The sequence below is a fragment of the Girardinichthys multiradiatus genome, chromosome 6 (genome assembly GCF_021462225.1).
Source record: "Girardinichthys multiradiatus isolate DD_20200921_A chromosome 6, DD_fGirMul_XY1, whole genome shotgun sequence".
In the NCBI taxonomy this organism is placed as follows: domain Eukaryota; kingdom Metazoa; phylum Chordata; class Actinopteri; order Cyprinodontiformes; family Goodeidae; genus Girardinichthys; species Girardinichthys multiradiatus.
In genome coordinates, this window is record NC_061799.1 from 25,863,747 (window position 1) to 25,879,940 (window position 16,194).

Below are 16,194 nucleotides of genomic sequence, written 5' to 3' on the forward strand. Positions count from 1 at the left end.
TATATTTACTCTGGAAGAGACTTGTTTATGTGTAAAATGCCAGACCAGAAGTTAACAAAATAATTCATGCAAGGTATCACATGATTAAGGAACAAGGTGGATAGCCAGTTAAATCACAAGATTTTTGTATGCTTAAATTCCCTGCTATGTTTATATAATCTTTCACATTGTATTGTATTTGTGTGCAATTTATAATGTACATCAGCAGCCAACAGAAAGGAAATACTTCATGATACGAAATGATTCACGAGTGTCATTAAAAGTAGGCAAGCTTGGTGCGTTGCAGATGGTGTAGGGGTTAAGTGCACAACCATATATGGAGACTACAGTCCTCAAAGCAGCTGTCCCAGGTTTGAGTCCCGGATCCAGCGACATTTGTCAAATGTCTACCCTGTCTGCCTACTGTCAAAAAATAAAGGCCACTAGTGCTGAAAAAATATCTTTAACAAAGCAGGCAAGATTTTATTGTAAGGATCGCTGAACTAAAACAATGTACAAGTTTTAGTGAAATAAATCCTGATGAATACCACAAGTTGGAGATAGGAAATGTCTCTTGCTTGTCTTTATGTCTTTATAATGATGTTGGTAACATAATATAATCACAACAAATATAGCTTGCAGATTTAGTAGCAAGTGACGATGTCAAGTTGACTGAAATAAAACTTCATCATGTGATGCAAGAACACATGGATTGAAATAAAATAATACAAATTTGCTTTTGAAGGAAATTCTGCCCATCTCATCATAGTACAAGCAAGCAGAGAAAAGTAAGCCCAAGCCAGTACCTTATCGCCATCCTCGCAGTTCATGACATTGGAGAAAGGAATCTCAGCTTTGAACATTTTCCTGCAGTGCATGAGCTGCACCAGTAAGTAGCAAACAGTTTTGAACTTCATCTTTTTGGCAGGCTTTATATCCGAAAGAATCAATCCTGGGAATATCTGTCAACACAATGAGAACAAGGATTAAGTCACAAATCCCTGCAGTAAAACTTTTAGTATGTGAGTCTATAACTTTAAAACTCACGGACAATCACTGAGCATATATAAACACATATGCAATCTTTATCACAGAGCTTAGGAATTCAACTCAAAAGTGGTTAAACTAAGGCAGATTAATCTGACAGGACCTTTGTGTTTTAGGACTGCTGACCTCAAACCTGTTTTAGAAAATGTGAAAAAGATTAAGTGTACATTAAAGGGTTTGAGGTAGCACTAGTGTCATTTAGTGCTACTCCACACCTCAGGAATCTGCGCAGGGAAAAGGAAGAAGCTCACAGCAGTGGTGATTTGGTGCGGTACAGGCAGGCCAGGAACAGACTTACAAAAGAGATCAAAGCAGCTAAGATCAAAGCAGCTAAGAGAAGCTACAGCGAGAAGCTTAAGAACAACCTTTCTACTGGTGACACTTCAGCTGTATGGACTAGTCTGAGAAACCTGACTGCCTACAAGAGCCCCTCCACCCATCCTGAACAGAGTTGTCTCCTGGCCAACCGTCTGAATGGCTTCTACTGCAGACATGACAAGAAGCCATTCACACCTCAAATCATCCCCCTCTACATCCCATTCAGCAACAAATTCCTCTCATAAAGCAACCAACCCCCCACCATCAGATCCTCTGCCTCCACTAAAGATCTCCAAGGAAGAGGTAAACAGGCTGGAGGACCTGATAACGTCTCCCCATCATGTCTGAAAGCCTGCGCACATCAACTTGCTCCGATCTTCACAAGGATCTTCAACAAGTCACTGGAGAAATGTGAGGTCCCCACCTGCTTCAAACGACCCACCATCATCCCGGTTCTCAAGAAACCCACCATCGTAGGATTAAATGACTACAGGCCTGTAGCCCTGACGTCTGTGGTCATGAAATCCTTTGAGCGGCTGGTGTTGAAGCACCTGAAAGACATCACAGGCCTCCTGCTGGACCCCCTGCAGTTTGCTTACCGAGCAAACAGGTCGGCAGATGATGCTGTTAACTTAGGTCTACACTTCATCCTGCAACACCTCGACCGTCCAGGGACGTACGCCAGGATCCTGTTTGTAGACTTCAACTCGGCCTTCAACACCATCATACCAGACATGCTCCACCAGAAGCTCACCCAGCTCAACGTCCCAGCCTCCACCTGTCAGTGGATCAACAGCTTCCTGACAGACCGACAGCAGCAGGTGAGACTGGGGAGCATCTTCTCCTGATCCAGATCAATAAGTACTGGTGCCTCCCAGGCGTGTGTTCTATCCCCACTCCTCTTCTCTCTGTACACAAATGACTGCACCTCATCGGACTCGTCCGTGAAACTCCTTAAGTTTGCAGACGACACCACTGTCATCGGACTGATCCAGGACGGTGATGAGTCTGCATACAGACAGCAGGTGGATCGGCTGGTACATTGGTGCGGTCAGAACTACCTTGAACTGAACCCACTCAAGACTGTGGAAATGGTGGTGGACTTTCGGAGAACACCACCCCCATACACTCCCTCACCATCCTCAACAACACTGTATCGGCCGTGGACCACTTCAGGTTCTTAGGAACCACCATCTCTGAGGACCTGAGATGGTCTTCACACATAGACACTGTTCGAAAGAAGGCCCAGCAGAGACTGTACTTCCTGAGGCAACTCAAGAAGTTCAACCTTCCACAGGAGCTGCTGGTCATCTTCTACACTGCCATCATTCAGTCTGTCCTGTCTTCATCCATCTCAGTGTGGTTTGGCTCATCCACAAAACAGGACAGGTCCAGACTGCAACAAATAATCAGGACTGCAGAGAGAATAATCAGGGCTGACCTTCCCTCCATCCAGGACTTATACAGGTCTAGGGTCAGGAAAAGAGCTGCTAAAATCTCTGCAGACCCCACACACCCGGCACATAAACTGTTTAGAGTTTTACCTTCAGGCCGCCGCTACAGGGCACTGTTTACTAAAACCAGCCGCCACAAAGACAGTTTCTTCCCCCAGGCTGTTTCTCTGTTGAACATTCAATAGAGTACAGAACAACAGCATACAGATGTTGCAAATGCACCTTTTCTATTAGATATGTGTATATTGTAAATTGTAAATTTGTATATTCTGTAATGCAAAAACAGAACAAAAGAGCAAAGTGTACCGGAGTCAAATTCCTTGTTTGTATGTACGAACTTGGCAATAAAGCGGATTCTGATTCTGATTCTGAGTTACAACAGAATCTATATGATCTGTGTGAGATCTGTCCCTGCAGGAGCAGCAGTCCATTGAACAGCAGTTAGATCATATATTTGCCTGAGCCATTACTTTGATGAAGCTAAACCATCAGTTGCATTAACAGGATTAGTGAAGTCTCTTATATAGCAAAGAGAAAAAATTACTAGGATGTTAAAGTGTGAACCTGCACACAAGCCATATCTTTCATAAAATAAAATTAGCTGCCAGAAATACTGAAAAAAGTAGACTGATGAAGTCAAAAGGAGTGGAGAGGTGAACAGAGAAATAAAATTATTTCCCCAGCTGCTTGTGGCACATCTGCTGGAGTTATGTGTGTTTCTCTTTACGTTTGTCCAACTGTGCAAAATTGAGATGATAGATGCCACTGGGTGTGTTTCTTTGTCTTTATAATCTAGCACAACACATTACACCAAGTGAAACTAACAAATATACTGCATAATTTATAGTTCAACTTGAAGGGCATGTAGATCTTGGCACAAAAATAATGTCAGCTATTTAAACTTAATCTATTCTCACTTTATTAATGTACTCTAATGCGCCGATGCTTTTCTAAGTTTTACTAGAGGCTCTTAATGTTTAAAACTGAAAACAGCACTTCCTTAATAAAGTCATATCAAGACAAAACATGCATTATATAAATTCAATCATTCATTCTGAACAGGAAATACCTTTCGTCTGTGAGATGGCACAATAAAGAAAGTTTCTATTTCATGCTTTTGGAGAAAGGCGTTTCTTTCATGACCATTCCCAGGCTCCACCTCATAGTCTCCATTTAGGCACTCAAGTGTTGATCTGGTGATGTGAACTTTCCTGCGATGCAAACAAGGCAAGCTCAACATAAATGTGGCAAATCTCAAAATATGAAATTAACAGCAGAAAGAAATTATTAAAACAATCTTAAATTAAGCTGCTGCTGGCTTTTTCTCAACATGAAAAAGTTGCCAATTTTTAAATCTCTCTGAATATGCTCATATATCTCCCATCATGCTTTCAGATTGCTGCAACATCTCTTGTGACTTTCTATCTTAAATACTCAGTTTTACTTTACTGCTTTTTAAGTCTTTCCTTCTGAGAAACAGGGTCAGTTAATTGGCAAATAATAGTAGACTGCAACAAGGCCGTCCATTCTCTGTTTGAGGCATCCCAAGCTGACCACTTGTTGGTATTATGCAAATATGTTACACAATGTATGTAGTCATCAAATAAAGAGAGAAAAGATGGTATTTTATGAGATTTAATCTTCTGAGGAACAGTTTATATGTGGGACCAATAAGCAGGGTTGCAAGGATTACCATGCACAAAGATATACACTACTGGTCAAAAGTTTTAGAATGCCTTTCTCATTTAATAGTTTTGAATGTTTATGAGTATTTACATCATATGTAAATTCTCACTGAAGGGATCAAAACAGTGAATGAACACATATGGAATTATGTAGCAAACAAAACATTGTTTGCTAAATAGAACTTTAAATATCTTTTGTATTTTAGATTCCTTAAAGTAGCCGCCCTTTGCTGTGATGAGTGAAATATTAACATTTGGCCGTCTCTCAGTGAACCTCTGGGAAGTTCTTTCTAGACTCTTCGGAAAACCATTTCAGGTGACCGCCTCACGAAACTCATAGAGAGAGAGCAAACCAGTAATCAGAGCAAAGGGTGATATATTGAAGAATCTAAAATCTAAATATGTTCAGCCTTATTTCACACTTTTTGTCTATAGTCTTTACTACATCATTCCATGTGTGTTCATTTATAGTTTGTTGCCTTTGGTGAGAATCTACAATGTAAATAGTCATGAAATTAAAGAGACCCCTTAGGTAAGAAAGTGTATCTAAAACGTTTGACTGGTAGTGTATATTTCAACATGCTACAGAAATGATATACAGAACATTTCTTCTATATAAATGACCAGCAACAGCACCAGCCAGCACCACCAACAATTGGGAAGGGCCAGTTACCAGCATTAAGGTTTAAAAAAGGTACTGTAGTGACTCTGTATTAAGTTGGTTTTTGTAAATCTTTACCTGGGAGAACCCAGTACATGTCTATAGATCATTACAACTCCAGGTTTAGAAATAAAGACAGGTGTTCCACAAAGGTTAACCCTGGGACCACTTCTGTTCTAGAGAGTCTAGGGATAGATTTAGATCCTCATTCATTTTCATGTAGTTTTAAATTAAAAGTTAAAACTTTAGTTAGTGTTATTATTTTACTTAAGTGTTTGTATAACAATCAATATAATGTCCATTATATAAAGTTGTTTTATTTAGCATCAGTATGAATAATGGCTGTGACTTTATTTTTTAAAAAGCAGTAAAATCATGATGTGCATTTTGATTAAAAAGCTTGTGTTAATACCATGACCCATGAAACTGTACAATGACTAAAGGCTATCACACCATTACAATCACTTCAGATTGCTTTACATGATAAAAAAAACATAAAGAAAAAAATTAAATAAAAAAGATCATTGCAGTGGCATAATAAAGAAGGTAAATGAACTGAACTTATATTGCAACTTTCCAGTCATCCCAACGACTTGAAACGCTTTACACTAGAGCCACATTCACCCAATCCCATTGATTAATGAACACACATTCGTACACAGATCGGTATGCAACTTGAGGTTTAGTGCCTTGCCCCTCAGCACATCGACATGTGACAGGAGGAAGCTGGATTCAAACCTACAACTTTTGGATTGCAAGACAACTACTCTGGATGGAAGAATACTCTTAGACAGACCTGTGAAGACACTGTTGTAGTTATAAATTTGACTAAGATGACTTGGATGGATGAGTTTTTAGTCTTTTAATCCAGGAAATGTCATTCAGGTGAAAGAAGGCCGACTTAGTGATTGTCTTTAAGTACCTCTAAAGGTTCAGTTCGGAGTTCATCATAACAACCACATTTCGGACCTGATCTGTGGTTTCTAGCTGTAGTAAATGAAGCTGTGTGTTGACACTTGATCGCTCCTCCTTTGGTCCAAACATAATTACTTCAGTTTTGTTTTTATTTAACTGAAGAAAATTATGACACATCCACACATTGATTTGTTCTATGTATCTACCCAGTGCTTGAATAGGTTCATAGTCATCTGATGACATTGTTGTTTGTTGTGATCTGAGCTAGGGGGAGCATGTAGATATTAAATAGGAGGGACCCAAAGATGGAGCCTTGGGGAACCCTGCATGTGATTTTTATCAGCAAGTGGAGCTTATCTGATATACAGTTTCTTCTAAGCTTTTGCTGGTAATTTGGTGAAATTGTGTGATTTTGTCCAAATGTGTTTTGATTAAACACAACATTAGTACTGGGCTTGATATCAGTGTACAAACTACCGTTCTCATTTTCTGAATTTTCTCAGTAAAGTAGTTATCAAATTAATGCATGAAGATATGCCACAGTTCATCTGGAATCCAGTCATTCGCCACATCCATTCAGCTTTTCAAAACTCCATTTTTTCACTTCTTACCAGTGGAGCATTTTTCTTCTTACCAGAGACAACCTTGACTTTAATGGGAGAAATGGAATCAATGATATTTGACGTTTCTGAATAGAAGTTATCTACCAGCTCATTTACTGAGTTACAGGACAAAGTGGAGGTGAAGACATAAATGTGGTTAAAGGTTTCAGTTGAATCGTCCTTAGATTTTTAGTCCAAAATATGTCCCCATTTGTGTGTTGGCTGTTTAACATGTTGAGTCAAAACAAGGTTTTTAGGTGTATCACATAGCTCTTTCGCTCCTTTGTCTTGGGGGTTGCCAACATGAATGCTGAAATCTCCCACAAGGAATAAACTGTTGTAATCAACACATATCACAGCTAGAGTCATAGAGTCAATAGTCATTGAAATTATGAAAAATGTTTCTATTGGGTTTCCGAGGCCAGGGATCTTCCTGTTAGCCATCTTCCCACATCTGAAGGAAGGGATTTATCCTTTGGCTTTGCGCCGAGAGAGGTCCAGGGAGGACTGTTGATCAGTTTACTCTCAATTTACATCAGTATTCTGTTTCTTGTTGGTGCTAGTTAGCTGTCTGTTAATCCTTTCACTGTTTTGAATCATCAACAGGGTCGGTACACTTCCATATACAGCATTTGCTTCCACAATTACTTCATTACCATCACTGATATTTTCTGGAGATGTTTGTAGTGGTAGTCATCTGTGAAAAAGGGAGGCATCTTGTACTGATTAGCTTGTGTTGTCATGATAAGTGCAACTTCAGTCATCTGGTCATCCTCTCAAAAGCGATTAAAATAAAAATAAAAAGTTTGTTGCTGAGCGATAAGAAGTTAAAAGTAAAATGTAAGCAAACACATAGCAAGTGGTGAAAGTGTCTGAGCAAGCAGAGAAGCAGAAGCAATATCATATGACTAATCAACAATGCAACTGACTGAAAAATACCAGAACAACTGAAATCTAAAACAAAAAATGTTACCCAGGACACAATAAGATGTTTATACACTACTAAAAATATTTGGTCTGTATCTATTGTTCTACAAATTGGCTTTTTGCTGCACTAAAGTAAATCATTGCCAGTTTAACAACTAAAGTAGCAATTAACCAGATGCTGAATTATCCTTTTAAGGCCTTGCCATGAAAAAAAAAAAAATATATATATATATTTATACCTATAATAATACTGACCCTGGTAGTCCTCCAGTTTCCATCACATTGGCCAGCGTCACGTCGTTTGACCAGACATCATACTGCCATTTCCTGAGGCCCAGCACTCCGCATAGCACTCGACCAGTGTGCAGACCCACACGCATGTTAAGATTGACTTCTGTTGCCTCTGCCACTGACCTGCGGGACCATGCATGGGACAATTTGGGTGAATTTGTCCAGGGAATGTTAATTTATTACCAATATCTATCTGTCTATCTTTATACTTGATGCAAAAAGAGCCCATTTTTGTAACAACACTGGAGCTGCACCCTCCTCCCAAAATGTTAAACCTGTGCAAACATGAAAAATAATAATTCGACAATATCCATTTAATGATTTGTAAAATAATATTGACATATTTTTCTTTTCAAGAAAAACTAAAAACTGAATTGAGGGCCCAAGAAATTATGTCAGGATGTTTGTAGCAGTTTGTTACAAGTTTTTGTTTTTATTGTGACAAGATGCTAAAGATGTGAAGAAAAAAAAAAACTTCAGGGAATAACTTAAAACTTCAACAGCTTTCATCACCATTCTCCTGAAAATGTTCTATCCATATGAGACAGCTTGAAAAATTGTGTAATAATCACAGCGGATGTCTCTTATGACAAAAAGTAAATGTGTGGCATTTTCTCCCAAAGCATATTGTAGGTTCTTGCATAAAGATGCAGGCACAAACCCATATGACATTTTTCCAACTCAGTATTCCAGTTTGCATATACTAATATTTGAGTTGTGTCTGTAACAAGTGCTGTTTTAAATAACAGTGCCTCTGTCTTTAGATCAAACAAAAGTTGTTTTATTTGATTAAGAGTTCAGCTGGATTTTTTTTTTTTCCATGACAGTTGTAAATGGCAGTTCTGTGCAGCGCAGTAGAGATTAAACAAAAAAGTATTTTGTTATTGTTCTGTACATATGCAAAACATGTTATGAGCACACGCTTCATTCAAACCATCACATTAAAACAATAAATATAATCTTAATTTAAGAAAGCACCACCAAGTGATGATCGATTTTTTATAAAAAAATATATTACCACTACTCAAGAAGGGTAAACACGTAACAGTCAGAAATATTGTTTGCTCTCAGACACAAAATTAAAAGAACATCAAAAAGAACTCTGAGTTTTTTATGCCTCGGCTTGTATCTGTCATTTGGTTTCTAATTTATCTTCCGAACTATTCAGTTAATGACAAAAGTAACAGCTTAAAAGTAACAGCTAATTTCCTTTCTCCAAGAAAGCATTTTCCTCTCAAATGACAGCAACTGATACTTCAAAATTTACATTCAACTATGAAACACAGCTTGACTGTTTTTTTTCCACACCTAGTGCCTAAACAGATGAAATCAGACACTACTTAAGAGAAAAACTCACGTTATTGTGTCGATCATGTCCAAACCCATTTCGACACAGCAGTGAGCATGGTCAGTCTTGGGTTGAGTCAGTCCTGACACGCAGTAGTAACAATCCCCCAGGATCTTAATCCTGCGACAGTGGTTCTCCTGGTAATCAAAAAGAAAGATTGAATAGAGAAGTTGTTATCCCATACTGAAAAAGGATGAGTCCATATGTGTTTCGAGGACAGATTATATTTTTAAGCATTTCTGTTTCTTTCTAGTTTTATCAGTTTACCCAGAGTTGTTCAAGACTGCCATATTCCTTTAAAAAGAGGTTGTTCAACTCTGGCCGCCATATGTTTAGCATTGTTACAAAGAACATAACTGTTCCTTTTTATACTTTTAGGTCATGGTAAATAGGATATATTCCTTACTGGCATTTACTGTAAGCAATTTGTTACAAGGTTTGTTGAAGATAGTGTCAGGTCAACATCGTGAGAAGCCCTTGTCCTGCCTCTGTGCATTTGATGTGTGCTTGGATGTTTACAGCAGACTAAAAGTTTTAACGTATATCCATTTAAAGATGCATACTTTACTGACACTGTATTTTAATGTTGTAGGAAATTTAGCCTGAATGTTGAAAAATCCAAGAAATTAGTAACCAACAAAAAGTCCATCCATCCATTTTCAAAGGTTGCCAGTCCATCGCAGGGCAACACACAGGACAAAAAACCATGTACACACCCATTCACACCTAAGGGCAATTGAGAGAGACCAATTAACCTAACAGTCATGTTTTTGGACTGTGGGAGGAAGCCGGAGTACCAGGAGAGAACAAACGCATGCACGGGAAGAACATGCAAACTCCATGCAGAAAGACTGCCAGCCAGGAGTCGAACCCAGGACCTTCTTGATGCATGGCAACCATGCTATTAACTGCGCAACTGTGCAGCCCTCCAACAAAAAGTGATTGTTGTAAATCTCGATGAACTGGAGCCTGACAAGCAACATGGTCACCAGTTTGCAGTCTGCAAGAGTTGACCAGTTAGTTCTGCATATCCTCTATGTTAGCTAGAGCAAAATCAGGTTATAAAACAAAAAAACCCAAGCTTTGAAAGTCTGAAGAACAACGGTTCAATCTATCATCAAAAACAGAAAAAGTATGGCACAGCTTCAAACCTACTAAACTGGTAGGCAAGGAGAGTATTAATCAGAGAAGAAGCCAAGATGCACGTAGTTACTCTGGAGGAGCTGCATTAGCTGAGAGAATATCAAAGTTAAAGTCAAAGTTTGCTTTATTGTTAGTTCAACTACATGTACAAGAGATACGGACTTTTGAAATTGGGATGCTGTAAGACCGACAGTGCAATGATGTAACATTAACAATATTTATAATAAAAATAATTAAATAATAATAGTGCAATGAGAACAGTCAATTGCTGAATGAAGTGGCTAGTGCAACCTCTGATTTCAGTGTGTGTTTGAGTCAGTCAACGGTTATGGTGAATACCAGTGTTTTGTTGTTGAGGGGCGAAATGGGAGATGAATAACAAGGTGAAGACCAAAGTTCACGTACTTCATAGTTGAATATATTGACAGAACAACTATTAATTGTGCACTCCAAAAACCTGGGGATTTCACACAGTATTGACTTTACAAATAAACTCTAAATACAAATGTTTTCCACTCTTTTCAAATTTGTGTTTGTAATTCTTTGTGTTAAATAAAATCACAATAAAACAAAAACTGAGATAAATGTAGAAAAGTACCAGATGTGAGTAACTTTGGCACTGTATCAATGATCAGATCTTTAACAGCTTCTAACATTTTTTCAGTCATACCTTAAATATAGAAAGTCATTCAACAAACAAATTCTAAACCAAAAACTATAGATATGAACAAAGTTTGTCAAGGTAAGGAATTTAAAGGGGTTGTCCTTTCTTTCTACTGTGATAGTATGCAAACATGAAACACAATTCTCACCTCTGTCTTCCCTAAGAGGGTATCTATGCATTCCATTTTATTCAGTATTTTTGAAGGATTAGCTATTGAGAGAAACTGCCCCACACTCAAAAATGGATCGAATATGTAATCTGTCAATCTGTAATGTTGTTAAACAGTTTCTCTTGGGCCGACGTGTCCATTTCCTGATCTATTACCTCATAAACATTTTTTTAGGCCTTTAAATTACACCAGCACTATACAGCTCCCACGATGCGATGGATCGCTCTCACTTCAGGGAATAAGGTGAGTCACTCACTCTTTGGAACTTTTCAGAACCAGAACCAAACATGGAGAAGCAGCTTTTAGTTCTTGTGCTCCACTAATCTGGAATAACCTCCCAGAAAACTGTAAAGTGCCGAAACCCTAAGTTGCTTTAAATTATGTTAAAAACGTATTTGTTTAGAGTGGCCTTTGAATGTGTTATCTAAACATTAGTTAAGTTTTCAGTCCAATTTGCCTTTCGTTTTCTTATCCATCATTCTATTCTCTTAATTTTTTTAATTACCCCTGTTGTTTGATTTTCTGTATCATTGTGTTGGGACCCACAGCCATGGATCACAACATCCGGTACGAACTTTTCTGGAACTTTCAAAATAAATCACATTAACCTACTTCCTGCACAGCCAGGAAAAGGGTTATGGTGGACTCCCCATGATGTCACTGTTTTGAATAAAATTCCCGCCTTTCCAATGAATCGATCTCTTCCACACCGGTGATGACCGGGACAGGAGGGACACAGCGCGCTAATGTCTCTTTGCAGGCAAACAGACATAACTCTTCAAACTGGATCCAAGAGTGTAATACAATCAGGTGATCATATGCACTAAGTTAAGTACGAATGAATTGCTGTTTGTGTATCCGGTATTCATTCATGAACGGGGGTAATTAAGGTACAAGCGTTGCTTAACTTTCTCTCTGAGATCTGCAGAATCGAACTGTTTCCAGAGAGTTTCCAGCAAGCCGAGTGAAGCAGTTTCCCAAAGGAAGGACAACGGGATGCATTACCGTGGTTACGGCAGTAACTGTGCAGTTTGGTTGGCGGACAGAGTGAGCCACCCCACCCAACAGCTACGAAGATAGGCTGAAGCTAATCTTATGTTTACAGAGCTTTCTTCAAACTTCGTCGTCGCCCAGATAACTTTTCCTCAGCACAGTTCATACGAGGTTAGGTTTGGGCAGAGTGATAGAAGTAATTTAGGATGAAATAATCTAAACGTATTTCATTTTATGAAGTTTGGTTTTGTGTGTGTTGAACTCAGCTATCTTAGTGCTAGCAGGCCATCTGCAGCACACATGCTCAGTTTTGTGCTCTGTGTTTTTGTGTTTTTAAAGCTAAGACAAACTTTATTTCAAGGGTGATTTTAAACAGAAGATTGATCCTAATGCGCCGTTCGCGCTTATGCATGTTAACCCTTTCATTAACGGTATTGTAAAGGTGTGTGTTTGATTCTGATGATAAGCCATTAGTTTATTTTGTTAGCTTTAACTGCTAACAGCTAACACGTGTGCTTACTGCACATCTAATCTGCTAAGATCATTTACCCAAAAAGGTTGCTAGTTTTCAATCCAGTAAAATATTTCCCTAAACATTGTTTTGCTAAACTTGAAAACTAGGTAAACACCATTAAGCCCCATTTCTCCAGAAGGATTTGGTTATTTTTCAAAATATTTCCTTAAATATTTTACTATTTCCTAAATAATATTTCTTTAAATATTATTTTAATAAATAAAGGCAGTTAATTAGACACCGTTGAGAAATGGTCAACCAGAAGGTTGGTTTTATTCAGCAGATCATTATTTAAAACATTATTTTATAAAAATAATATTTTATCTGATCTTGAATTGTGAAGGGTTCTCTAAACGTTTGCTGATTATTGCCTAAGTTGGTTCCAAGATTAACTTAATTTCATTTCCAGATTCTTCAAGATAATCCTTGGTTCTCAAACATAAACATTGCATGGTAATGTTGCATCACTCTTTTGGTCATAGTTTTCAATCATCTTTAATCAACGTGTTAATATTGTACATAGCCCATTAGTCTTCGTTATTCTTTAATTCTGCTTGGTAGGTTAGTTGGATTGTTTTAGCATAGTAAAGAGTTTGTTGATTGAAATATGTTTGACTTTGAGTTGACTTATTTTTGTTAATAAATTCTTGTATTTTAAGAAATTGTGTGAATTCATTCCATATATGTGCAGAGTTTTGCTGTTCAATAATGTCAGAGCTTGGCTCACCCTTTGATTTTGTCCTATTACCACTGCCTTACTGGGCTGGTATTCACAGGACAACACTTAACAGACCAAAATATTATTTGATAAAATATTTAAATATTAATATTAAATATATTCATATTCATAATCACAACAATTGTAATGTTTTTCCTAACGTACAGTGCCTTGAGTGCCTTGTTGGTGAAAAGCGCTATATAAATAAACTTGACTTGATATATTTTACCAGAGAGACCAGGTTACCGTCGGCGCCTCCTCATAACCCTTCATTGTTTCCATTAAGGTAATGGGATTGCTGCCCGTGCATGTGTAGAGCCCAAAGACTCATAATTACGCACACTGGGGGGTATGAGACAGGACAGATGCTCTATTTTAAACATGGAAACTGTGAGTTTTGTTAGAGCTGAATAGTTACAGTATTAGAGGTTGTTTCTTGCCTTGTAAAGATGTACCTGCTGTGAAGAGAAGGCATGAGGACTTTATTCTTAGACACAAACCCTACACATGCAGCCCATGTACATCATGAAATGTTCTTTAGCTGTCTTTGTTGAAAGATGGATAGTCATTGCTAAATTTAAATCAGACTCTTGTGTGGAATGAAGATCCAAATTATCTAAACACATAGATAGGGATATCATCACACAGACTGATATTCAAACCTGGGGATTTTTGTGGTCAAATTAGATGGATCTTGAAGAGATGTACAAGTGAAATTGAAACAATTTTTAGCAGTGTGGGGATTAAAAAAAAAAGATAACTTTCTCACAGTTTTTAAAATTTGACTTGAACTTGTAAGGAGTTAGGCACATTTATAGCTTAAACGCTGACTATGTATACAGGTCCTTCTCAAAATATTAGCATATTGTGATAAAGTTCATTATTTTCCATAATGTAATGATGAAAATTGAACATTCATATATTTTAGATTCATTGCACACTAACTGAAATATTTCAGGTCTTTTATTGTCTTAATACGGATGATTTTGGCATACAGCTCATGAAAACCCAAAATTCCTATCTCACAAAATTAGCATATTTCATCCGACCAATAAAAGAAAAGTGTTTTTAATACAAAAAACGTCAACCTTCAAATAATCATGTACAGTTATGCACTCAATACTTGGTCGGGAATCCTTTTGCAGAAATGACTGCTTCAATGCGGCGTGGCATGGAGGCAATCAGCCTGTGGCACTGCTGAGGTCTTATGGAGGCCCAGGATGCTTCGATAGCGGCCTTTAGCTCATCCAGAGTGTTGGGTCTTGAGTCTCTCAACGTTCTCTTCACAATATCCCACAGATTCTCTATGGGGTTCAGGTCAGGAGAGTTGGCAGGCCAATTGAGCACAGTGATACCATGGTCAGTAAACCATTTACCAGTGGTTTTGGCACTGTGAGCAGGTGCCAGGTCGTGCTGAAAAATGAAATCTTCATCTCCATAAAGCTTTTCAGCAGATGGAAGCATGAAGTGCTCCAAAATCTCCTGATAGCTAGCTGCATTGACCCTGCCCTTGATAAAACACAGTGGACCAACACCAGCAGCTGACACGGCACCCCAGACCATCACTGACTGTGGGTACTTGACACTGGACTTCTGGCATTTTGGCATTTCCTTCTCCCCAGTCTTCCTCCAGACTCTGGCACCTTGATTTCCGAATGACATGCAGAATTTGCTTTCATCCGAAAAAAGTACTTTGGACCACTGAGCAACAGTCCAGTGCTGCTTCTCTGTAGCCCAGGTCAGGCGCTTCTGCTGCTGTTTCTGGTTCAAAAGTGGCTTGACCTGGGGAATGCGGCACCTGTAGCCCATTTCCTGCACACGCCTGTGCACGGTGGCTCTGGATGTTTCTACTCCAGACTCAGTCCACTGCTTCCGCCGGTCCACCAAGGTCTGGAATCGGCCCTTCTCCACAATCTTCCTCAGGGTCCGGTCGCCTCTTCTCGTTGTGCAGCGTTTTCTGCCACACTTTTTCCTTCCCACAGACTTCCCACTGAGGTGCCTTGATACAGCACTCTGGGAACAGCCTATTCGTTCAGAAATGTATTTCTGTGTCTTACCCTCTTGCTTGAGGGTGTCAATAGTGGCCTTCTGGACAGCAGTCAGGTCGGCAGTCTTACCCATGATTGGGGTTTTGAGTGATGAACCAGGCTGGGAGTTTTAAAGGCCTCAGGAATCTTTTGCAGGTGTTTAGAGTTAACTTGTTGATTCAGATGATTAGGTTCATAGCTCGTTTAGAGACCGTTTTAATGATATGCTATTTTTGTGAGATAGGAATTTTGGGTTTTCATGAGCTGTATGCCAAAATCATCCGTATTAAGACAATAAAAGACCTGAAATATTTCAGTTAGTGTGCAATGAATCTAAAATATATGAATGTTAAATTTTCATCATAACATTATGGAAAATAATGAACTTTATCACAATATGCTAATATTTTGAGAAGGACCTGTAGTCTATGTATCATATACTGTGCTTCACTTAGTGAATTGATTCACCTAATATAGATTAACTTTTCAATAACATTCTGATTTGTTCAATATGATTATATATTCAGCTCTGATACCCCAAAATGAAATCCTTTGCAACCACTTTACTGTTTAATCCATCATCCCAAACTAGAAGTATAGCACCAATGCTAAGCCACCAAGCATTAATCAAAATAGCCCACAGTGAATCTAAAGACGCTGCAGAGATACACAGTTCAGGTGGGAGAATCTGTTGACAACTGTATGTGTTCCTAATGGCGCTTTTAGCCTACATAAAAAA

At 38.5% G+C, this 16,194-nt stretch overlaps 1 protein-coding gene across 3 annotated transcripts in view; it reads right to left on the reverse strand.

The window, feature by feature from the left end:
• The window catches only part of LOC124870286 (adenylate cyclase type 1-like), a 59,714-nt gene that overhangs the window by 12,218 nt on the left and 31,302 nt on the right, over window positions 1–16,194 (reverse strand). For all 3 annotated transcript variants that reach the window (XM_047368882.1, XM_047368884.1, XM_047368883.1), the window contains 4 exons: window positions 9,237–9,364; window positions 7,844–8,002; window positions 3,868–4,009; window positions 786–941 (listed from right to left, as the gene is read on the reverse strand). In XM_047368882.1, the coding sequence (XP_047224838.1) occupies window positions 786–941; window positions 3,868–4,009; window positions 7,844–8,002; window positions 9,237–9,364 (585 nt within the window). The remainder of the gene's footprint in view (window positions 1–785; window positions 942–3,867; window positions 4,010–7,843; window positions 8,003–9,236; window positions 9,365–16,194) is intronic.